This window comes from Triturus cristatus, chromosome 8 (genome assembly GCF_964204655.1).
Source record: "Triturus cristatus chromosome 8, aTriCri1.1, whole genome shotgun sequence".
Taxonomy (NCBI): Eukaryota; Metazoa; Chordata; class Amphibia; order Caudata; family Salamandridae; genus Triturus; species Triturus cristatus.
Genome location: NC_140591.1, coordinates 695623335 through 695647509, shown reverse-complemented (window position 1 = coordinate 695647509; position 24175 = coordinate 695623335). Strand labels below are relative to the sequence as shown.

Below are 24175 nucleotides of genomic sequence, written 5' to 3'. Positions count from 1 at the left end.
CACCCACTTGTGACATGTATAATGACGTTTTCTAAGTTACGCCTATATGTCCGCCTTTTTTAGTTACGTATGCATATTTTATCTATCTTATCAACTGTTACGCCTCCTGCATCTGTTTCACTGTAATGCATTTCTTATAAAAATGATTACCTGTCAATAATGTATTGCCTTCCTTCCTGAACCCTCATGGTGATGGAATTTGAAGCCTGCAGTTCGAACTGTATTTCCTTTGTAGAGGAATAAAGCCTTTTAGAACCTCTAATACCACGGATTCTGCCTCTCATATTTACTGAGTTATTCTTACTAGACTTTACCGCATAAAAAATAGTACCGGTAATGAAATATTTACCACAGTCTCTGTATCTTTTTTGATCTTTTCTAGGGTGGTGTCAACTTCGGGGCCAAAAAGGGAGTCAGGGTTGACAGGTTGATTGAGTATCGTTGTCTGTATCTCTGGTTTGAATCCTGAGATTCTCAACCAAGCATGCCTTAACATGACGCTGGTGTTAATAGCCCTAGCTGCAGTGTCCGCTACGTCAAGAGCGCACTTAAGGGAAGCGTTGCTTATGAGCTTCCCTTCTGTAATAAGCGACTCTGCTCCTTCCTTAAACTGATGTGGGAGGTGCTGCAGCAGTGTCTCTAGGGTATCATAATGCGCCCTGTCGTATCGAGCCAGAAGTGCCTGAGTGTTGGCAATTCACCAGATGTTAGCTGCCTGTGCAGCAACTCTTTTTCCTGAAGTTTCCAAGACCTTAGACTCCTTGTCAGGGGGAGGAGCATCACCCGTTGTCTGTGAATTGGCTCTCTTCCGAGCATTGGACACCACCAACGAGTCCAAAGGCAACTGGCCTCTTATGTAGGTAGGGTCCACAGGAGCTGGCCTATATTTTTTGTCAATCCTAGGGTTTAGTACCCTCGCCCTTGTGGTCTCCTTAAAAATGTCATGAGCCGGTTTTAGGACCCCCTTCAGCATGGGCAGAGTCTTAACAGATCTTTGAGGTAGAGAAGGTATCCATCAGAAAATCATCCTCAATAGGATCAGTGTGGAGCTGTACATCATGATTTTTAGCTGCTCTCTCAATCAAGGCATTGAAAGCAGCAGTATGCTCAGGAGATAATTTTACCACATATGCCGGTGTGTCTGGAGCAGTATGTGGGTCCCCTGTACCAATATCGTCCACCCAAGGTTGGTTTTGATCTTCAGGGTCAGTGTCCACAGGATAAGTGTCCTCAGCATCACCAGCATCCCCTGCATCCACATCAAATTGTGTGGGTGAGAATGACTGAGGCTCCTGGTCATAATATTGAACATGTTCTAGTAGAACTGGTGATGTGGTCCTCTTCTTCAATGGAATTTTGTATGGCTCCATTGATTTCTCTGGCAGTATCTTTCTTTTAAATATTGAAAGTCTACCAGTCTCCGCATCCATAAACTGCCTTGGCTCCTCATCTTCCTGTGGTACTTCGACAGCTCCCTGTCCCATTGGCATTCCTGTTGGTGCTTCGACAGGTTTCTTCGGGTCGACCCCTTTTTGCGGCTCGGGACCCTTCTTTGCGTCGAACATAGTCGGTCGTACCGCCGATGGTAGTCCAAATTTTATGTGCGTCGACGCGATGTGAACTGTGCTGACCGTCTTCGGCTGCGGGGGTGCTTTTGCGCCGAGCATGGAAGCCGTGTCGTGGATGCGGAGTAACGACTCCGACACCTTCTTCTTTAGGAAGGGAGACTGTGTTGTTGATTCGACACGTTCCTTCGATACCCTTTTGGACGTAGCATCTAACCCCGAAACAGACGCCGTGTTCTCGACACGAGGACTGGGATGGGTCGGCCGTCGCGAGTCGCTCGGTATTTTTGTCGACGATCCTCGGCGCCGATTTTTTCGGGTCGGCAACCTTGACCTTGGTTGTTGGCGCCGCCTTCGGCTCGACGTCCCCATGAAATCTGTGCGTCGACGGCCTTCTTTTGTTTGTTCGGCTCCGAGGCCTTGTTGCCGATGACTCTTTCACTTTCGGTTTCGAGTTAGGTGCCTGTGCCTTCAGTTTCGATTTAGTTTGATCGAATGATGGCGCTTTCGATACAGACGGTTCTTTAGGGTAGTTCGTAGCCGGGCCTTTATGCAGGGCTGTAGAACGAGAAGAATGATCTTGGGTAAGGCCTTGTGGCGATCCCTCGACCTGAGCCTTATCGAGTGCCTCTCTGGGCCCTGTACCAACATGTAGGCCTAGCTCATCTTTTGAGCCATCCTCCTCGGCCCCAAGGGCCTCCTCGTCGTCTCCTACCTCGACGACACCATCTTCCTGTTAGTCTACTATACGCTCGTCTTCGGCATCATAGTCTGATTCTCGCCCCGAAGCCGGATCCGATGGCTCCCCCCGAACTTCAAGGTCCACGACCTCCTCATCTTGTGTCCCGAAGATGTTGTCCGGGTTCGGCGTCGCTTTCTGCGCCTCGAGCCGAGCTGCTCGACGAATGCGACGGGTCTTCTTCGATCGAAACCTGGAACACGCCATACAGGTGGCTTCGTCGTGGTTTGGAGAGAGGCACATGTTGCACACCGGGTGTACGTCGAAGCGAGCATACTTAGCGTTGCAGAGAGGGCAACGCTTAAAGGGGCTATTCGATGTATTTGGTTACATCGTTGATGATCTACTCGAGAACGCCCTCGACAAATAGACTTGGCGCCGAACGAAAACAATACCGACGAATGTAAAGGCCTAAATACTCGAAGAGCTAAGATTAGGACACCCGAACCCAATGGCGGAAAAAAAACAATCTAAGGATGGAGAGGATGCCCATGCGCACTGTAGTCCAGGGGAGGAGCCACCTATCTCGTGATACTTCGAAGACTCTTCCAGGACAACAATGTGCAATCATCCGGACCCAACACTAGGCGGCGATCTATGCACAGATATGAATTCAGCAGCCCACATGCCTCGAACCTATCTCCTTGACAATTGCTGGAGAGGTCTCCCTTTAGAACACTTTCTAAAATGGACTCCGAGGTCATCACTATTCTAAAGAGGGAATATTCTTTAAGACCTTGTAGGAAATCTTGAAAACACATGAAATTAGGGTTGGGGCAGAAGAGAACATATGTTTGGGTATGCATAACTTAACATGAAGGCCGCATCCTGCCAAAGAAAGTAAACAAGGTAACAATTATGCTTCTTAGCTAGTTGTTAGGGTTACTTTCTTTTTCAGACACCACATACAGAACCTCTTCTACTTGAAAGTGCAGAATAATCATAAGGGGCAAGTTTGGCTTTCTTGACCTCAAGAATGCTAAGGCTGTTATAAGGAAGGTAGTTTTGGCCTTACTAACTACAGTTAAGAATAAATGGTCAACTTCAACAATTGCACGCTGGGATACAAGATACTGCCTCAAAAATCGAGACTTTGCTATGCTTCAGTTGTGGCTTATTCTAGCAAATGTTATGAATGCGGGGTTTGAGTCAATGTGGATCAGGTGAAATATTTATTCTCTTTCATCACCTAAGTTTTCTTTATTTGCATCTGGATCTGATTTCTGAGCACCCATTTCAAATTTCCCCTCTTACTGAAAATGGAAAAATGAATGTGTGAAAGGTTGTTTACAGAAGACTTTGCCGATTGGGCAGCAGAGACGCACTGCAGTTTAATAGCCAAGTATATACCCATGGCACTGGACTCAGGGTAGAGAGGACAAACAGTTAAAGTTTGCTCTACGAGGTGGAAGGAGATAAAAAAAATCAAAAATCAGGAGGACACAGCAAATACTACATGTTCTACCAGTAATTTACTCAAGAAAAATTACATGTTTTATTAACAAATTAAATTAAATACAGCAGCTGAAACAAAGAAACAAAAAAGGGCGCTCACTCTTCTGCCGGATGATAACCCAACATGCAGTTGCTTAGTGTGAATCGCTAGTGCTTTGTTGACACTGACACTAAAGAAAATGTTATACTATGTGTCCTTTTTGCTTCTGGGACCAGAAGCGTTCAGTTCCACAGGGACTAAATTAATTCAAAGGGGTCTAAAATTTTGGAAAGGATATGGATAAATGCACTGCTGACCAAACTCTGGTTGTGGTCCAACCTTGAATACTCTTCCAGTACTAAGGACTGAGGAAGATGAATCACCTCTAAGTAATAAACAGGGACCGGAATAAAAAGATATCAACTAAATATGTAGAACCCAAAACCCCACCATTCAAACAACGAAGACACCCACCTAACAAAGTCGTTGGAGCTCTTCCATTGGTTCTGGCATCATGTCCTGGTGACCCAGGTTCAAGTCAGAATTACATTCCAGGAAAGGTAAATAACTGCTATCCAGCTACCTGCTTACTCCCCAATATTCAGGCCCGGTGTACGTAGGACTAGATTAACTAAATGAGCCAGTTCAGTAAACTGGGGCAAGGATGCATTCTCTTTTAAGGAGTCTATCTTATAGACCAACAGCATGCTCAGGTTTTTTCTGACCACAATCAGCCCCCCCCCAAACAAATCCTAGTTACAAGTGCAGGAGAACAGGGTCTGGTCTAAAATCTCAGTAAAAACTGCATCTTCACCCACTTGATATACCAGGAATCCAAAAAGGTTAAGAAAGTAGGTGGAACGGTTGTAGAAGCAGGACCACTTGCTGGGCGTTTCCAGACCAAATGATTCTCCATAACTGTGGGTATGCAGCATTGGGCTATACCATCACCCTACAGGCACAAGATGAGCTGGGGGATCAAGCAGGCTTACATTTTGATGACCGAGAGGAGTTCAAAACTGATGATCTTCGGTTTGCTAGATTCTTCCTAGGCAACAGATGTGGCAACCTCATTGCTCCTGGATACTCTGTCCATTTAGCGTCCTCATGCATGCAGTAGTCAACCGGGCCTTGTGCAGCTCTTTCTGTAGATAAGGTAGATTACCTCTGGCAGGCCAACTCTGTGGTAGCCACTGTTCTACAGGTCACAGTGCAAGTGGACTTGGCAGGCCTCTTCGGACCAGTCTGGAAGGAGAATGGCAACCACATTGGGCACTCCCTCCCTATCTGGCGTTTTCCATTCCTACCATTGGGCATTAAATCCTCCTTGGTTTTCAGATGACAAAGAGCTAACCAAGTATTGACAAAGGAATTCAATGCTTTGGGAAAGTACGTTTTCGGGGATTATCAAGTTGAATGTCATTTATGGATTGTAAGAATTCTTGTCAAAATCTAATAATTTTTTTTTTTTTCCAAATAGGAAAGTCTGCACAGTGCCCGCTTTGAGAATTACTTACGGTTCTGCAGCATCTGCATGATGTGTTCTTTAATCATTGGTAAGACAATTTTCCCGCCAAGTCCACATGCCATTCTATCCAAGGCACTTTCACCAGCAACTGCATTGCTGTAACAGAAACATGAGGAGTGAATATATAACATTTGATCAACTACTTCTACATCATTATTTACCATTTGTGTATTTTAGTCATACCTAGTTGAGAACTACCACAGAAATCCAACTTCTAATACTAATGCTTTTCTAATACTAATCTTTTAGTGTATTCACACATCATTTCTCTATTAGTCTACCACCATCCTCTTGCAAACCATACGTTTTATCATACAGACCAAAACTGACATGTCATGTGAAGGATGCAAATGTTCCATAGATGTCATACAGTGCTCAGATACCAACTAACCGCACAAGAAAAAATATTAACTTCAGTAAAGAAATCTTATGGGGCAAGTCTAAAGACTGCGTGTCAACTGATCACAATGAGCTAACCAGTAAAGTTAAAGCTCCTGATCTTCCTAGTTAAAATAAAATTAATTCAAGTAGGCCATGTGAAATCTATTTGGGTGTTTAAATTCATATTCAGTCGCAACTAACATTGCGACCATCCTAATGGCTAATATAGCCTTAATTAAGATGGTCATACTACCCAGATGTCTATCTTACAGGGGACCCTATTTGACATTCTGAGACGCTTCTTCACGGTCCAAGATAAATAGTAGAACTACTGTGGGATACCGGGGAAGAGGGTTAGTTTATCAACATTAAAGCGTATCTGGAGGAGGGGTGTGCTGGAGGTCCCATGCTTTGAGTATTACTTCTTAGCCTAGCAACTCTAACATAATGAACATGAAAACTGGGAGTGCAGGCTACTGGGGGAGGGGGGGGGGGGTAGGGTGGTCAATACTCACTACCCGAGGCTTTAATAACAGGATCAAAAGAATCAACTTGGTTGCCCCACAGTCTGTATGGTATGTGGAGCCTGGGATCGGACAGTTAAGTCGGTGTTGTGGAGAGCCGCATTTGTACCGGACATGAATATTTTGAGCACAACTCCGGGCTCCGGCCATTTTGAGGATGGGGAGCCCTTCCCAATCACAGCTAGGCTCCTGCCCCCCTCCCACCGTAGAGAGGAGCAGGATAGGGGGGTGTACTCACCCCAGGACAGGGACCCATTGGTCCCTGCCCTCACCCTACCTGTAACGTGTGAGAAAGTGGCTCTGTATATACTGTTACTTAATAGGTACAGGGTGTACAGAGTCCACAGACCCTAAGGGTTTAACAGAGGTTAAAGTTAGATATAACCTTACTCTCCAAAGTGGTAGCCTGGTCGAGCAGTAAGGCAGTATCAGAGGACGTGTAAAGCATTTGTTGTACACGCTCAGTCAGCAAATAGTTCCACACACTCAATAAGGATTAGTTACTTACCTGTAATCCTAGTTCTCATCCAGGGGTATACTCATCAAAGTCATAATCTATGAATAATCCCCGCCCATGTGCGGGATCCCGGAGCATATAGAAAATACATATATATACATATATATATATATATACACACATATGTGAAAACATAAATGCAGCCTAATAATGTTCAAAACATGGCAATGCTGTAAATTACATATTTTTGCATAGTAGTGCCCCCGTAACCCGTAAGGAAAAAAGGAAGCATCAGGCAAATTATAACAGCACTGCTTTATTGCCATAAAGCAACATGTAATTGTAGGCATTCGCCAGTAGGCTGCAGTAGAGTATCAAGAAACCAAGCAAACTGACACCCTGCCTTTAAGGCATTAGAGTAGGGGGACCGTGCCTTTAAGGCCTGCCTGTGACCCCCTGCTCCCATGATGCACTACAGGTGGCAGTTGGGCCAGTTCTTTTTGGCGGTGCCTCCGCACCCGAGTAGATCTGTCTTCCATACATTACTTATTTAAAGAGAAAACATTGCTCGTCCGGGGAGGTGGGTGGGTCGCTTATGACTGATGAGTATACCCCTGGATGAGAACTAGGATTACAGGTAAGTAACTAATCCTTCTCATCCAGGGGATACTCATCAATAGTCATAATCTATGAATAGAGTAGCAAGCCCATACCCAAAGTCTCGCGGAAGAGCAAACAGTTAAAAAACAAACAGCAAAACACATTTTGCATTTACAGTTATGCAAACAGGTTCCTCAGAGAAGCCTGCTCCACCTGGGCGTCGGCCTGCGCGTCTGAATCTAGGCAGTAATGGCGCGTAAAAGTATGGACTGAGCGCCATGTAGCCGCTTTTCAGATCTCAGACATGGGAACGTTGCGAAGGAGTGCTACAGTAGAAGCTTTCCCTCGAGTAGAGTGTGCTCTAGGTTTACCCTGTAGAACTTTGTGGGACAGTTGGTAAGCCAAAGCTATACAAGAGACAATCCATCTAGAGATAGACCTCTTGGCCGCAGCCAGCCCGGTATTAGTGGGCCCATAGTTAACAAAGAGCCTGTCTGACTTTCTAAGAGTAAGGGTCTTAGCTAGATATAATTTCAAAACCCTCCGGAGGTCAAGAGAGTGTAGAGCTCTCTCCGGGGGAGTGGTCGGCTGAGGAAAGAAGGTGGGCAACGTGATCACCTGATTAATATGGAAGTCCGAAACCACCTTGGGCAGGAAGCTCGGATGAGTACGGAGCACCACCCTATTAGCATGAAACACAGTGTAAGGTTCCTTGCAGCAGAGGGCCTGAATTTCGCTAACCCTACGGGCCGAAGTGATGGCTACTAAGAAGGCAGCCTTCCAGGTCAAATGTTGCAAGGAGGCCTTATGAATCGGCTCAAAAGGAGCTCCCATCAGCTTAGAGAGAACGATATTAAGCTCCCAGGAAGGGGAAGGAGACCTTACAGGTGGGTAAACTTTCTTAAGCCCTTCTAAGAAATCCTTTACCACTGGCATCTGAAAGAATGAGGTCTGGGTAGGAGACTTCCTATAGGCTGTAATAGCCGCTAAGTGTACTCTGATGGACGAGTACTTTAACCCAGACTTCGCCAAGTACAGTATGTAGGGGAGAATAACCTGTTCTTGACCCCGGATCGGATCAAGGGCGTTCTCTACACCAGAAGCAGAATCTTTTCCATTTAAAGCCATACGACTTCCTCGTGGAGGGCCTCTTTGCCTCCCGAAGAATGCTCATACAGTCCGATGGAAGATCTAGATGTCCGTACTGGATGAATTCAGGAGCCATGCCGTCAAGCGGAGGGAGGGGAGATTGGGGTGGAACACTCTCCCCTTGTCCTTGGTCAGCAAGTTCGGCAGGCATGGCAACCTCCTCTGTGGTACCTCCGACAGCTGGAGTAGATCTGGGTACCACCACTGCCGGGGCCACTCCGGTGCTATTAGGATCATCCGAGTTCTGGCCCTGTAGAACTTCTGAATCACAGCCGGGATGAGAGGGAGAGGAGGAAAAGCGTAAAGCAATGTCCTCGACCAGCTGATCAAAAGCGCGTTCCCCTGCGACCCTCGTTGAGGGAACCTGGAGGCGAAGACGGGGCATTTCTTGTTGTCCGCGTCTGCGAACAGATCGATGTCCGGTATGCCCCACAAGCGGAAGATGTCTTGAGCGACGTCTTCGTCGAGCACCCAGTCGTGCGCTTCGACGAAGTCTCTGCTGAGGCCGTCCGCCTGCACGTTCTGGGTCCCTGGCAGGTGAACAGCGACGATCGTCAGGTTTCTCGCCAGAAGCCATTTCCAGATTGACTGGGCCTCCAGAGACAGGACCCGTGATCTGGTCCCTCCTTGCTTGTTAAGAATAGAACATAGTCGTGGTGTTGTCCGTCTGAACCTGAACATAGTCGGTCTGCAGGGATGGGTACAGGGACTTGAGAGCGAGATGGACTGCTCGGAGCTCCAAGAAGTTGATGTGATAGCTCTGTTCGGTAGCGGACCAGAGACCTTGTACTTGAAGCCGGCCCATATGAGCCCCCCAGCCCTGCATGGAGGCGCCTATGACCACTGTCTGTGTCGGAGGCGCCTGATGGAAAGAGACGCCGTGAAGCAGATGGGAGCGCTTCATCCACCACCGGATGGAATCCTTGGCGGCTTGATGAAGGGTAATGTGATCTTCCCAGCGGTCGGACCTCTGCGACCACTGATCCTCTAGGTCTTGTTGCAGAGGACGCATGTGCAGACGTGCGTTGGGCACGATGTAGATGCACGAGGCCATGGATCCCAGGAGAGATGACACTTGTCTGGCTGTGGGATATTCCGTGCTGAGAAGCGTGCGGCTTTTTTGCAGCATGGAGGATAACCTCTCCTCCGAAGGACACACGCTTGCGCTTGAGGAGTCTAGAGAGGCGCCCAGGTAGTGGATCCGCTGAGTTGGATTGAGGATTGACTTCCTGTAGTTGACCTGAAGGCCCAACGAGTGTAGAAGGTTTAGGCAGAACGAGAGAGGACTCTGGAGTCGAGCCGGAGTGGAACTTTTTAAGAGCCAGTCGTCTAGATAGGGATAGACGAATATCTTCAGTTTGCGGAGAAATGCAGCCACCACCGCCATGCACTTTGAGAATGTTCGTGGCGCGGACTTGAGGCCGAATGGCAGGACCTTGTATTGATAATGTTGGCGAAAGATGCGAAATCTGAGAAACTTCCGATGTTTCGCTGAGACAGGAATGTGGAAGTATGCATCCTGTAAGTCGATGGCACACATCCAGTCCCCCTGGTGTAGATGTGGGAAGATCTGGTGCAGTGCTAGCATCCTGAATTTTTCTCTTCTGAGAAATCTGTTGAGTAGGCGGAGATCGAGGATGGGTCTGTAGTCCCCGATCACTCCTCTTTTCTGAAGAAGAAAATACCGGGAATACACTCCCTGATTTCTCTGCCTGTTTGGAACGTCCTCTATGGCGTTTTTGGAGAGGAGAGTGGCAACTTCGTCCTTTAAAAGCTTGTTTTGGCTGGGAGGGAGTGGCTGTTTCCGTGGGGGTACCTGCGGAGGGGGAGATTTGAACCTCAGCAAGTAGCCACGCTCTACAATACTCAGCACCCATCTGTCGTTTGTAATTGTATTCCACTCTGCCAGGTGAGCGGTGATACTTCCTCCTACCGGAGTGGCGAACAAGCGCGGAGGAAGTAAGTTTTCACTGCTTGGGAGGTTGCTTGTTAGAGGACTGCTGCTGTTTAGCATTTCCTCTTCCTCTGCCCCGGCCCCTTTGCTGAAACTGGGACCTCTGTTGGTTTTGAGAGGACCATTGGGGCGTTTGAACGCGCTGGTGAAAGGCACGTTTGTCGCCCTGGCGAAAGCGCTTGCGGAACTCTGCGTTTTTCCGGTCCCACAGCCTTTACGGTGTCCAATTCCGTTTTCATCTTGCTCATTTGGTCGTCCGCATGAGCTCCAAATAGCGATGATCCATTAAACGGCAGGTTAAGAATTCTTTTCTGCGCATCTGGTTTGAGGCCCGTTAATCTGAGCCAGGCCGAACGGCGGGAGCAGATGCCATGGGAGTAGCCATGCGCGGCTAGGTCTGATGCATCCGCCGCTGCGCTTATTTCTTGGTTGGCCACCAGTCCGCCTTCATGGAGGATCTCCGTGAAGTCCTGCCTGTCCTCCCTAGGCAATTTCTCCACGAATCTGGCCAGGGAATCCCATAGGGAACGATCATACCTCCCCAGCAGGGCTGAAGCGCTAGCGACCTTCATGTGCGAGGCAGAGGTGTTGCACATTCTCCTGCCGTAGGAGTCCATCAGCTTGCTGTCCTTCTCAGGGGGGACAGAAGCAGATACTGAGGCTGTGTGAGACTTCATGGCCGCCGCCACTATCACCGAATCCGCTGGCGGGTCCGCCCTCAAGAATAAAGGGTCCTCGATCGGAGCCTTGTACTTCTTTGCTATTCTCGAGGGGACCGAGCCCGCTGTAGCCGGTGTAAGGAACGTGGCCATCGCTGGTTCTAACAATCCTGGCACCAACGGGAGCAGAGGTCTGGGAGCTGACCGATGGTGTAAAGTATCAAAGATCACAGAAGTGGGTGCCTGAGGGACGTGCAGTGCGATGTTCAACTTCTGCGCCCCTCTACCCAGGACGTCCGAGAAAGTTATAATGTCATCCACCGGGGACACTCGCGATGGAGGCGTGGATGAAAAAGTAGGAGTAGTCACGGACTGAGGATCTTGTGGATGAAGTCCCAGTGGACGACCTGGTGCGTCGCCTCTTGTGGGAGCGTTCGCTATGGTGAGCCCTTGATCCTGATCTGCGCTTGGACGGAGATCTTGGACGTTTTGGCGCGGTGCGACGGTCCCTGGAACGAGACCGGCGTGGTGAAATTGGCCTTGGATCCCTCGGAGGCGATTTACTCTTGCGCGGTGGGGAATACATGCGGGAGCAGTCCGATCCCGGACTCCGACATGTGCCAGCGCCCACATCTCGTAACCAACGCGGTGACAGTCCAAACCGCTCTGGAGCCTCGGGTGATCTTTCCGGAGATATTTGCACGATGTGCAGTCCCGGAGATGATGACTGTTCTCCTGGGGACCTCTCCGCGGGCGGTCCAGTTTTCGCCCTAGACGTCGAATCCCTTGACGTCGACGACGTCTGCGTCACCATCGGCAAGTGTGAGGTATGCCGTTCTGGTCTCGACGGCGGTCTCGACGCCGATCGCGGAGACCTCGACGTCGATCTCCTCTTCTCTGGCACCTGACATCGGCTGTGTCTTCGACATACACCTCTCTCGACGTCGACTGGGCGACTTCGCCGTCCACCTCTCTCGACGTCGACTGGGCGACTTCGCCGTCGACCTCTCTCGACGTCGACGTGGTGATCTTGACGCCGATCTCGACGTCGACCTTCTATGTCCCCGAGTGGGGGTAACCATCGACGGCGACCGGCCCACACGCGGCGGAATGTAAGTCGCCGCATCTCTCGACGTCGACCCCCTCGAGGGTGGCGGAGAGTGTCCCGACGTCGACGGAAGCCTCGACGTCGACGGAGACAGTCCAGATGTCACTAGACTAGCAGCCTTCAAGCCCGAAGGGCCGTCTCTCGACGCCGACTTACTTTTGCGCGGCGGAGACTCTTGATGGTGGGATGAATCCCTCGACGCCGAAGTTCTCTGCCTTTTCGCCGGCATCCTCGACGTCGACCCTCTTGGACTCCTGGTCTTCTTGGAGCCCGGGGAGCTGGTATGTCGCCGTTTCTGTACTTGCGTAGCTGAAGGTGGTCTTGATGAGGAATGCTCGCCTTCACGACGGCTTCGTTCCTTCTCCAGTCTTGCATGCAGTTTAATGCGCTCTCTGTCCCTCAGAGTGCGCTTTGAGAACTTCTGGCAGTGGGGACACTGGTTAGGATCCTGTTTTGATGGTAAACACACAATACACACCGAGTGTGGATCCGCCAGTGCCATTTTATTACCACAAGAAGGGCATTTCCTAAATAAAGGAGACATTCTGACTGGAAAAAATTGGAAAATTCACTGGAAACCAGCAGAATCAGCCCTTAAAAACCAGAAAACGTCGAAAAAAGCTTGAAAAAGCTGTAATTCAAAATTTCAGTCAAAAAACTGAAGAGCTCAAGCTCCAGGATCCTCACAGAAGGAGCCAGAAAAAGAACTGGCCCAACTGCCACCTGTAGTGCATCATGGGAGCAGGTGGTCACAGGCAGGCCTTAAAGGCACGGTCCCCCCTACTCTAATGCCTTAAAGGCAGGGTGTCAGTTTTCTTGGTTTCTTGATACTCTACTGCAGCCTACTGGCGAATGCCTACAATTACATGTTGCTTTATGGCAATAAAGCAGTGCTGTGTTATAATTTGCCTGATGCTTCCTTTTTTCCTTACGGGTTACGGGGGCACTATGCAAAAATATGTAATTTACAGCATTGCCATGTTTTGAACATTATTAGGCTGCATTTATATGTTTTCACATATGTATGTATATATATATATATATATATATATATATATATATATATATATATATATATATATATATATATATATATATATATATGTCTCACGATTTCCACAGCGTCTATGCTTTCTTTGCAGCAACACAGGGACACGGACCACGGAATAGTGCCAATAATTGTTCTTTATTTAGATGCCACCATAACGCGTTTCAACTCCTGCGAGTCTTGATCACATGGTAACGGTGTTTAGCGGCAAAGACACTTTTAAACTTGCAACGTGCTCCGTGATTGGTTCGCACAAATCAATGGGCATAGAAGAGGTATTTCACTTCATCATTTTACAAATTCATTAACTGGCATTGATACGACGTTATTGCGTTTTTTTGATATTCCAACAATTCAACAATTATTTTTCACCTTAAAGACAATTATATCTATATATCTTAATAACTTGTTGATTAAAAATTGCATAAATGCGATTTACATTCTTAAAACATCATCAAAGGCCTACCATTTGTCAGAGTACTGCATCGTGAGTAATGCGTTTTTTTGATATTTCAACTGTTCAACAATTATTTTTCACTTTGAAGACAATTTTATCAATATACCTTAATAGCTAGTTGATTAATAATTGCATAAATGCGGTTTCCTTTTTTTTGAAACATCATCAGAGGCCTACCATTTGTCAGAATACTTCATCAAAAATAATGCCAATTATTCGAAATAAGAAGCCCAGTGATTACACTTGTGCAAATAGTGCTATAAAGTGCTGTTCTAGTGAAAAGTAAAATGTGTCAGTGCATGTGTAGAATAAAAAATAATAATAAACATAAAATACACAATTCGAATTTTTCCTTTGTTCTACAAATTTATATATGTGTGAAAATTATACTTAGTTTCACTGATGTCACTATTGGAAGTATTTTCCTTTTGGGTATTGTGTCAAAATGAGTTTGCTCTGAACTTATCCTGATTAATGTCTAGTACTGGCAGGTTCGAAAAATGCATGGGTTAGTATGTATATAGTTCCCCTATGTAACACTGGTGTGGCACTCGAACATATGTCGCAAATATATGGTGCAAAATTGCGTCTACATAAATATAAACATAAACATATAAATATATAAATAAATATATAATATATAAATATATAAATACATAAACAAACAATATATATACACCAATATTTACAATATCCAAATTTTACACATGTTAAAATTCCTCATAAAATTACGTAAAATTCTATACAATACTAAAGTCATTGTACGGTTTATAGAAGTTCGTGCTGGCCCAATAGGAGGTTTATTTATATACAGGTGTAAAGGTCTTCCGTGATGTTAAGACCACCTGGGGTCTTTGTATCGAGGTTCAGTATGTACTGAGTTTCTAATTTTCTTAATTTAACCTCTCTATTACCACCCCGTCTACTTGGTGGAATACAGTCTATTAGGAAGAATCTTAAATCCTGACTTTTTGAGTTGTGGTATTCACGGAAATGTCTGGCTGCCGGATATGTGTTATCATGATTATTGATAGCTCTAATATGTTGGAGAATCCGTTTGTGTGCTTGTAGCTTGGTGCTACCAATGTATTGTAGCCCACAGGGACATATTAGAACATAAATAACATATTCCGTCTTGCAGGTAAGTAGCTTTTTTATTTTAACCTCCTCCTTGCCGAAGGGTGTTGTGTATGTAGTTTTATTTATGCCTAACTGGCATGCCTTGCACGTTTTACATCTGTAAAAACCATAGTGTGTTTTTAGCCAGCTACACGATTCAATTATTTCCGGACTTGTGTTTACAAGCTTGTCCCTCATAGACATTCCTCTTCTATATGTGATGGATGCTTTAGTGGGCAAACTCTCACCTAGAACTGGGTCGCTAAGGACGATTGGCCAATTGTTCTTTATGCTTTTCCGTAGCTCTTTATGTTGGTTATTGTAGTCTACAATAAAGCGAAATTCACATTTGTCACTGTCCTCTCTGGTGTTTACTGCTAAGAGCTTCGCTTTAGGCCTGATTAAGTCTAGGCGATCACTATTCATAGATTTTGTTATTGCCCCATCTATGGTTTTGTGGGAATATCCCCTGGCAAGGAATCTTTTCTTGGCGAGTGTTTGTTCTTGTCTGAGGACTAACCCGTCACTATTGATACGTCTTAATCTAAGCATTTCCCCATAGTGAATGCTGTTAATTAGGTGTCGAGGGTGGGCACTAGAGTTATGCAGAGTTGAATTACCTGCTGTCTTTTTACGATAAAGTTTAGTTTGAATTATGTTTTCATTAATGTAAACGGTGGTATCTAGAAAATTGACAGTCGAGTTACTGATAGTGCCTGTGAATTCAAGATTTAAATTGTTGTTGTTAATTAATTTAAGGAATCTTTCTGCCTCACATTGTTCACCCTTCCAAACTATGAACAAATCATCTATAAATCTTAACCAGATGATAATGTTGTTTTTCATATTTTCCTTGAATTCGCTGGCCAAGACCAGCTCCTCCCACCAGCCCATGTGGAGACACGCGTAGCTGGGGGAGAAGCTGGCTCCTATCGCCACTCCTGTCAACTGCTGGTAATGCATGTTGTTGAACATAAATACATTGTTATTCAAACAAAATTCAACCATATCTGTTAGCATTTTGCTGTGGTTAGTCAATTCTGCCGTCCCACCACTCAAGTAATATCGGAGTGCCTGTAGTCCATCACTGTGCTTGATACTCGTGTAGAGCGATGTTACATCTAATGCCATCATTAGATAGTCCTCTTGCCATTGAATGTCCTTTAATTTGTGGAGGAAATCACTTGTATCTCTTACATAAGATCTTAAACCTTGTACATGACTTTGCAAATAGTAGTCCACATATTGCGAGGTATGTTCCAGTAAACTTCCACGTGCCGATATTATTGGTCTGCCAGGTGGTTGAGTTCTATTCTTGTGGATCTTTGGAATAAAATACATGGCTGCTGTTATTGGACTGTCATTTTTTAGGAAGTTGTATTCATCCTTGGTAATGAGGTCCTTAGTTCTCCAATTTGATAGTTTCACATTGTACTGCTGGTATATCGTTTTCAGATCTGCTCCATTGATTTTAGTGTAACATCTTCCATCATTGAGTTGTGATAATGCTTCCTTATGGTACTCAGTTTTCTTCCAGATTACAATGTTACCCCCCTTGTCTGAGTTTCGTATGACAATAGAGGGTTCATTACTCAGTTTGGACATTAGTTTATTATAATCCGCTGTACTCTTTTTATATTTCAATTTTTCGTTGCGTACCCTGTGATGTAGTTTTTTGATGGCCCCAATTAAATGTTCATTAAAAACATCAATAGAGTCTCTCTGACTAATTGGTACAAAAGTAGATTTGGGTTTGAAAGGTGATGGGATTTCCGCTCCTTCCCTTCCAATGTTACCAACCAGCTCTGCCATTGTGTCATTATCGGGTTGTACATTGCCCTCGCTCCATAAGTCATTGAGGGTATCCAATAGTATGCTTTCATGATCGGTTTCCGTTGCCCTGGTTGTTGTTGTTTTTTCCGGGTTTTCAGGATTTGCTTTTTTTGTTTTTGTTTTCTCTTTTTCTTGTAGCAGAAAGTGTTTTTTTAGTTTTAGTTTTCTGATACTCCTGTAAATATCCATCCTCGTTCTCGAATAATTGAAGTTACTCTCCGGGCAGAAAGATAGGCCTAAGCTTAGAATTTGTTCCTCCGCTTTGGTTAAATCAATGTCAGATCAATTGATGATTGTTTGCTTTGTTTCATCATTTAAATTCACCTTCTCATCCATCGTCCCCTGCCTCTCCTTCTGGGATTTGATGGCCCGAATTCTCGCCTTGCGCCTCTGCCTTCGTTTGTAATTTCTTGATTTTCCATCGGTTGGGTTCGTGGGCGCAGGGTTTGCCTTCTGTCCATACATAAAAAATTAATTTCATCACCTGGCTCCGGCACCGGTTCAGATATTCCAACCGTTTTGTCTCTTAATTCCGAGTCTGAACCGCTATCAATGGCGGAGCTTAAATCGGAATTGTATGTAGGGGTGACCAGGTTTTCTCTTGTTGTTTTGTCTTTTGTTTGTTTTTCCCTTTGGTTTGCCCTGGTTCTTCTTAGAGAATCGTATTTTCTAGAGAAGGTGAATATCTGACCCAATTCATAGTCTTTCTTATCTCTCATGAATTTATAGGCTTTCCTTTCCTTTATTTTGTCTTCCTCCCTTTTCAGGCGTATTGACATTTCCTTTCGTAATTTATCAGTTAGCGCTTGGTTCGCCTCAGTTTTTTCGTAATTTGAGATTTCCTCATTGAGTTTATCAATCTGTTCCAATAGTGTAGTGCGGTCAATCTCAGCATATTTAATTAAGATTAGGACCAAATTCCTGGATGATTCCAAATTGCATTGTGCCCATTCCTGCATCATTTTCGGGTTTGGATTCTCATAACTCGGGGCAATGAATATTCTGAGGCCGCGTGGTATACGACCCACATCAATGTAGCCTTGTAGTGATTTTGATTCCCACCACTTGCTCTGCTCCTGGCGCATGCATTTTTCCAACTGTCTGTACTTATCATTGAGCGTATTACCACTTTTACTGTTATCCGCGATGTTGATTTGTGGCATTGCTTCCGTAGTGACTGCATCAGTGAACATATTAAAAGCCGCCGCTTCTCTATCCTTAAACGTGTCACCGGACATCATAATTTCTATGGTATTGTTCACGCGTTCTGGGATTATGCTTTTTTGCTTGTGCAGGTTAATACCGTCCCATCCGCGTTCAAGGCACACAACCGCTAACCCCTTATTAACGCTCCGCTCGTAGTCTCGCCTACCTTGCCTTTACCGGTTTCCGTCGCGTCCTCCGACTCGGCTTCCTCCGGTGACAGCTCGGTAACGGTTTGACTTGAATCACTCGTTGTAGGGGGGTCAGACAATCCTAGTCCTTCCGGACTCTCCTCGTGTTTCCTTTGCCGAAGCTCCGGATATGGTTTCTCTTTCCGTTGTCGACCAGTCGATGTAGCGGGGGTCCGTGTAGAGCCGGGTGAAACCTCCCGGTTCACATATCTCACGATTTCCACAGCGTCTATGCTTTCTTTGCAGCAACACAGGGACACGGACCACGGAATAGTGCCAATAATTGTTCTTTATTTAGATGCCACCATAACTCGTTTCAACTCCTGCGAGTCTTGATCACATGGTAACGGTGTTTAGCGGCAAAGACACTTTTAAACTTGCAACGTGCTCCGTGATTGGTTCGCACAAATCAATGGGCATAGAAGAGGTATTTCACTTCATCATTTTACAAATTCATTAACTGGCATTGATACTACGTTATTGCGTTTTTTTGATATTCCAACAATTCAACAATTATTTTTCACCTTAAAGACAATTATATCTATATATCTTAATAACTTGTTGATTAATAATTGCATAAATGCGATTTACATTCTTAAAACATCATCAAAGGCCTACCATTTGTCAGAGTACTGCATCGTGAGTAATGCGTTTTTTTGATATTTCAACTGTTCAACAATTATTTTTCACTTTGAAGACAATTTTATCAATATACCTTAATAGCTAGTTGATTAATAATTGCATAAATGCGGTTTCCTTTTTTTTGAAACATCATCAGAGGCCTACCATTTGTCAGAATACTTCATCAAAAATAATGCCAATTATTCGAAATAAGAAGCCCAGTGATTACACTTGTGCAAATAGTGCTATAAAGTGCTGTTCTAGTGAAAAGTAAAATGTGTCAGTGCATGTGTAGAATAAAAAATAATAATAAACATAAAATACACAATTCGAATTTTTCCTTTGTTCTACAAATTTATATATGTGTGAAAATTATACTTAGTTTCACTGATGTCACTATTGGAAGTATTTTCCTTTTGGGTATTGTGTCAAAATGAGTTTGCTCTGAACTTATCCTGATTAATGTCTAGTACTGGCAGGTTCGAAAAATGCATGGGTTAGTATGTATATAGTTCCCCTATGTAACACTGGTGTGGCACTCGAACATATGTCGCAAATATATGGTGCAAAATTGTATGTATATATATATATATATATATATATATATGTATGTATATATATGTATTTTCTATATGCTCCGGGATCCCGCACATGGGCGGGGATTATTCATAGATTATGACTATTGATGAGTATCCCCTGGATGAGAACTGAACTCTAGGCCAATGGTTTGTATATAAAAAAATATATGCTTGTTTTATTTTAGAACCAGCACTTGGAATTAAAATATACTCTCGACAGGAGATGTTTCATAAAAATACTTTTGTATATGCAATAGACTTTTTAGTAAACAGTTACAAGTAGTTGCAGTAGGCAACTCTATTTCTAAACACAACAATACATTGAGCTCCATGATAAATTCAAGTTCTATGCAACAGATTACTTTTGTAATTCCAGGACTGGATCCTAGATTCAGTCCTGGGTCAGTTCTCAGAATCAGTTGATGAAAGTCGACTTTGGTACTGTAATGATTTTTAACTAATATTTATCTATTTTAAAAGTTGACACTTAGAAAATATTTCAGAGCAAACAATCAATGATTCCCCATGGAAGAAAATTCAGGTTATAGGTACAGTATGTTCTCGTTACTTTTGTAATCCAGTACTGGGTGCCTAGACTCAGTACTGGGACCTTTATCCAAAACAGGTGAGTAATTAAGTTTTCAGATATTATACGATTTTTGAATAATATTTAAAGATTGCAGAAATCAACACTTAGAAGAAATTTCACAGAAAAACAGTCAATGGTTTCCTATGGAAGAAAAATGAGTTAAAGGTAAGTATAGTTGTGGGTACTTTTCAGAGTCAGTGCTGGGCACCAAGATCCAGCACTGGGAGCTCACCTAAGAACAGGTGAGTAAATTCGTTTGTGTCACTCGGCTGATTTTTGGTGAATATTTGAAGATTTGAAAAGTCCACACTTAGAAGAAATTTCGGGAAAAAGCCAGTCAATGTTACCCTATGAGGAAAATGGAGTTTGCGGTTTAAGGGTAAGTACTCGACTGGCAGAGTTGAGGTTCTGGGCACCGACTCAGGGGTCTCCCAGGGTCAGGAAGGTACAGTTGGTTCACCCTCAGCGACTCTAGGGCGGCCGGGTGCAGAGAGAGTTAGGCCCAATGTTATCCTATGAGGGATAGGGGGGGCCTGGTTTGGTGGCTGCTGTCTGGCAAGCCACGCGGCTGTGGGAGCTGGGATACTGGTCACTTACTCAGGGCAAGCGGGGGCAGTAGGAAAGTGTAGAGTTTTCACTGCCAGGGCCACTCGGGCGGCTGGGTGCAGAGGGCTTTTGAGCCTTCGGGCGCTCAATGGATTTCAATGGGAAATCTCCGGTTTGGAAAAAGACTGCAGGCTCGGGGACGAGGACTCTTCAGGTGCCACCACCACTTCGAGAGGTAAGTTGGGTAGTTGGAGGATAGGTAGGTACCCCGGGATTGGGGACACAGGGCCGTGGGGCGCCGGGTGCAGGGGTGCCTTTTGGGGTCGGAAAATCTCACCCTCTGTTGATCGCGGTTAGGGTGGCACACTGTTCTGAGGCTGCAGGCTTCTTCAGGATTGTCGAGGGGGGTCCTTGGGTGCCGGGGTCCTTGGGTGCCGGACTCTGGGTCACAGTCGCCGTGGGGTCGTCCTCATGGGTTTAGTTCACTCCGGCACCGGCCAGGCTTGGCTGGTGCAGAGTGGGCTGGGATCGCGGTTCCGGGCTGCTGCCAGGGGTGAAAGGTAAGTTCTGAGTAGAGCCTCTACTCATGGGAGTCCCAGGGGGTTTAGAGTCAAAAGGTAGCCAGATCCTCCGGGGTTTGTGAGGTTGCTGGCCACAAGAGATGCCGGGTTGGAGCAGGAGCAGAATCGAGGGTCGACAGGCCAGTAGGCCTGGGGCCAAAGCAGTTGGTGTCTGCCTCTTCTTAGCAGCTGCAGGGCAGGTCTTCTTTCTTCTAGCTCTTGTTTGGATTTCGGAATCTGGGGAAGGAAGGTTCAGGGTGCCCCTTAATACTAGATTTAGGGGCGTTACAGGTAGGTGAAGGGCAGGGACCAATGGGTCCCTGTCCTGGGGTGGGTACACCTCCTATCCTGCCTCTCCTGTGGGAGGGGGGCAGTAGCCTAGTCCTGATTGGGCAGGGCTTCCCATCTTCAAGATGGCGAGAGCCCGGAGATGTGCTTCACTTCACCTCGCCTCCCCGACCTGAGGGGTGGGGTTGGCAGGCTGGCACATCCCGTCCTTATTTGGGGTTTCCGGCCAAGCTTCCCGCCAGAGTGGGGGGTTGCAGTGGCAGCTCACAGAGGCGGCATGCCTTTGAAGCTTCCCCCTGCCCATCCTGGGGGAGGAAATTTAGCACCTCGTCCAGGATGTGCATTGTTGCAGACCCAGGAGAGCAGGGGGCTCTCCTACCCAGGGGTCCAGCAACATGTCTGTGTGGCAGCCTAGGCAGCCTCAGAACAGACGTGGATTGTAGGTTAGGTTTTAGGGGGCATCTCTAAGATGCCTCTGGGGTGCTTCGTACATTAAATCCCACACTGGCATCAGTGCGGGTTTAATGTGCTGACAAGTTTGATACCAAACTGATCAGCCTTCAGTGTTGCCATTATGGTGCTGTGGAGTTCGTGTTTGACGAGCTCTCAGCACCATGTACTCTTAAAGGGCAGCACTGCACTTAGTGCCCAGGAATGGACCTGGGTACTGTAGGGGCACAGGGCTCATGCTCCTGTGCCGACACCACTGGCATAGGGCAGCCAGCTAGAGGGGTGGCTGATGTATGCCAGGGCAGTGTAGGTGATGGGCATGGCACACAGGGATGTGTGCCAGGTCGACTGTTTTGTCTTGTACCCAGACACTCAGCCTGCAAGAGCAGTGTGTGTGTTAGGGTACAGGGCCTCTAAGGGTGGCACAATGAGTGCTGCAGCTCTTAGAGGCCTTCCCTGGTCACAAGGCCCTGGGAACCTACGGTGCCATTTACCAGGGGCTGACATGTGGCCAGGGTTTGCCAATTTGGGTTGTGTGTTTTAGGGAAGGAACATAGGCCCTGGCCACCTGATTTACAGGAGTCTAGGGCAAACTCAGTCAAAGTACATTCAGCAATTCAGCAAAAAGTGGGGGCATACCATGCAAGAAAGATGGCACTTTCTCACAAGGGGTCACCAAGTAACACAGCCTGCACAGGGGTGGCTGGGTGCAGAGTGCAAATGAGTCGAAGGGTGCCCTGTAGAACTCAATGGAGATCCTCTGTCTGAAACCAAGGCAGCAGGCTCAGTCCAGAAGGCTGGCTGAAGTTCTCCAACTAAGGACGGTAAGTTTGATAATGGGGGATGCCGGGACACCGCCAGTTGGGCACACCAAGGCCGGAGGGCTGCGGGGTGCCGGGGTGTCTTTAGGCATCGGGTTTTTCTCACTGGATATGGTCGAGGGGACCCTTCAAGATGAGGCTGCAGGTGTCATGTGGAAGTTCAAGAGAGGTAGTCCAAAGCTGGATCCCAGGTCAGGATCGCCAGGGAGACTTCACTGATTCAGTGGGATGCCTGGACTCAGGCTTTGAGCATCGGGTGCAGAGTAGTGAAAGTGTTGTGGATCTGCCTGAATCCGGAGTCCTTGGGTTAGTTTCTTTCTGGATAAAATCGGTGTACACGGTAGAAAGTCTTTGTTGAAGATAGCTCAGGTCTCCGGGGTTCTTCAAGGTTAACTGCGGGCTATGTCGGTTTCTCGGAGCAAGGACGTTAGAGGAGACAGGCTAATAGGACTGGGGCTAAGGCAGTCGTCGTCTTCTCCACTGCTGCACGGCTCTTCGTTTCTTCATAGGTTGTTGAATCCAAGAAACATGATTCAAGGAGGCACTTAAATACTAACTTTAAGGGCATTACTGAGGTTGGAGGGCAGTACCCAATGGATAATGTTCCCTAAGGTGACTACACTCTTTAGGTGCCCACTCCCTTAGGGGAGAGGGCACAGCCCTATTCCTATTGGGCCCATTTCTCCAATTCAAGATGGTTTGGCACACCTACTTTGGGCACTCCTACTTTGCTTACTAATTTTCTCACCGGTCCTGCTGCCAAAAGTGGGGCTGGGACAAGGCGGCGGGCATCTCCACTAGTTGGAGTTACCCAAATCAGCATAACACAAGGCGAGAGCCTTTGAGGCTCACTGTCAAGTGTTGCTGTTCCTGGGGGAAGCACCTTCACCAGAGCAAGCTTTGCTTCTGAGCACAAAGACTGTCACCCCGCGAGATCAGAAACCTGTCTGTTGGTGGGTGACTGGCAGGGACCAGTCAGCCAATACAAAAGAAGCTGGTCGTCTAAGATGCCCTTCGAGGGCATTTTATAATAAATCCAAAACTGACATCAAGGTGGGTTTATTATGTTGAACGGTTTGATAGCAAACATCTCACATCTTCAATAAAGCCACCATGGAGCAGTGGAGATGACAAACTCCCAGCCCAAGTACTCAATATAGCTTCACTGCACTTACAATGTCTGTGACTGGCACACACTCTGTAGAGGCATATTGCTTGGGCAGCTATGCCCTTACCTGTGGTATAGAGCACCCTGCCTTAGAGCTGTGAGGCCTACTAGAGGGGCAACATACCTATGCCACAGGCAGTGTTGTGTAGGCATAACACCCAGGAAGCTTTGCCATGTCACCTCTTAGGTTAACTACACCAAAACACAGCCTGCAATGGCAGAGTGCACGTGTCTGGTGTGGGGAACTTTAGGGTTGCACAATACATACTGCAGTCCTAAAGGACCCTCTCTGGTCACAAGGCCCTTCATACCAATGGTACCTTTTACAAGGGACTTACAAGTGGGCCAGAGGTGTGGCAATTGTGGAAACAATGGTACAGTTTAGACAAAGAACATGCACACTCAGTCAAAATGCATCAGAAATCTGGCGGGGGTACTTTTTGCCAGATTTCTGATGTACTTTGACTGTGTGTGGCCTAAGTCCCTGCCAATCAGGTTCCCAGGGCCAGTGTTTTTCTCCTAAAACTAACATTGTTACCACAATTAGCACAACTCGGCCCTACTTTTAAGTGCCTTGCAAAGGGAACCTATGGTACAAAGTGCC

General features: G+C 46.2%; 1 protein-coding gene across 1 annotated transcript in view; it reads right to left on the bottom strand.

The window, feature by feature from the left end:
• The window catches only part of IPO5 (importin 5), a 614356-nt gene that overhangs the window by 415790 nt on the left and 174391 nt on the right, over nt 1–24175 (bottom strand). Inside the window, exon 10 of the mRNA XM_085622105.1 lies at nt 5257–5363. Coding sequence (XP_085478231.1) covers nt 5257–5363 — 107 coding nt within the window. The remainder of the gene's footprint in view (nt 1–5256; nt 5364–24175) is intronic.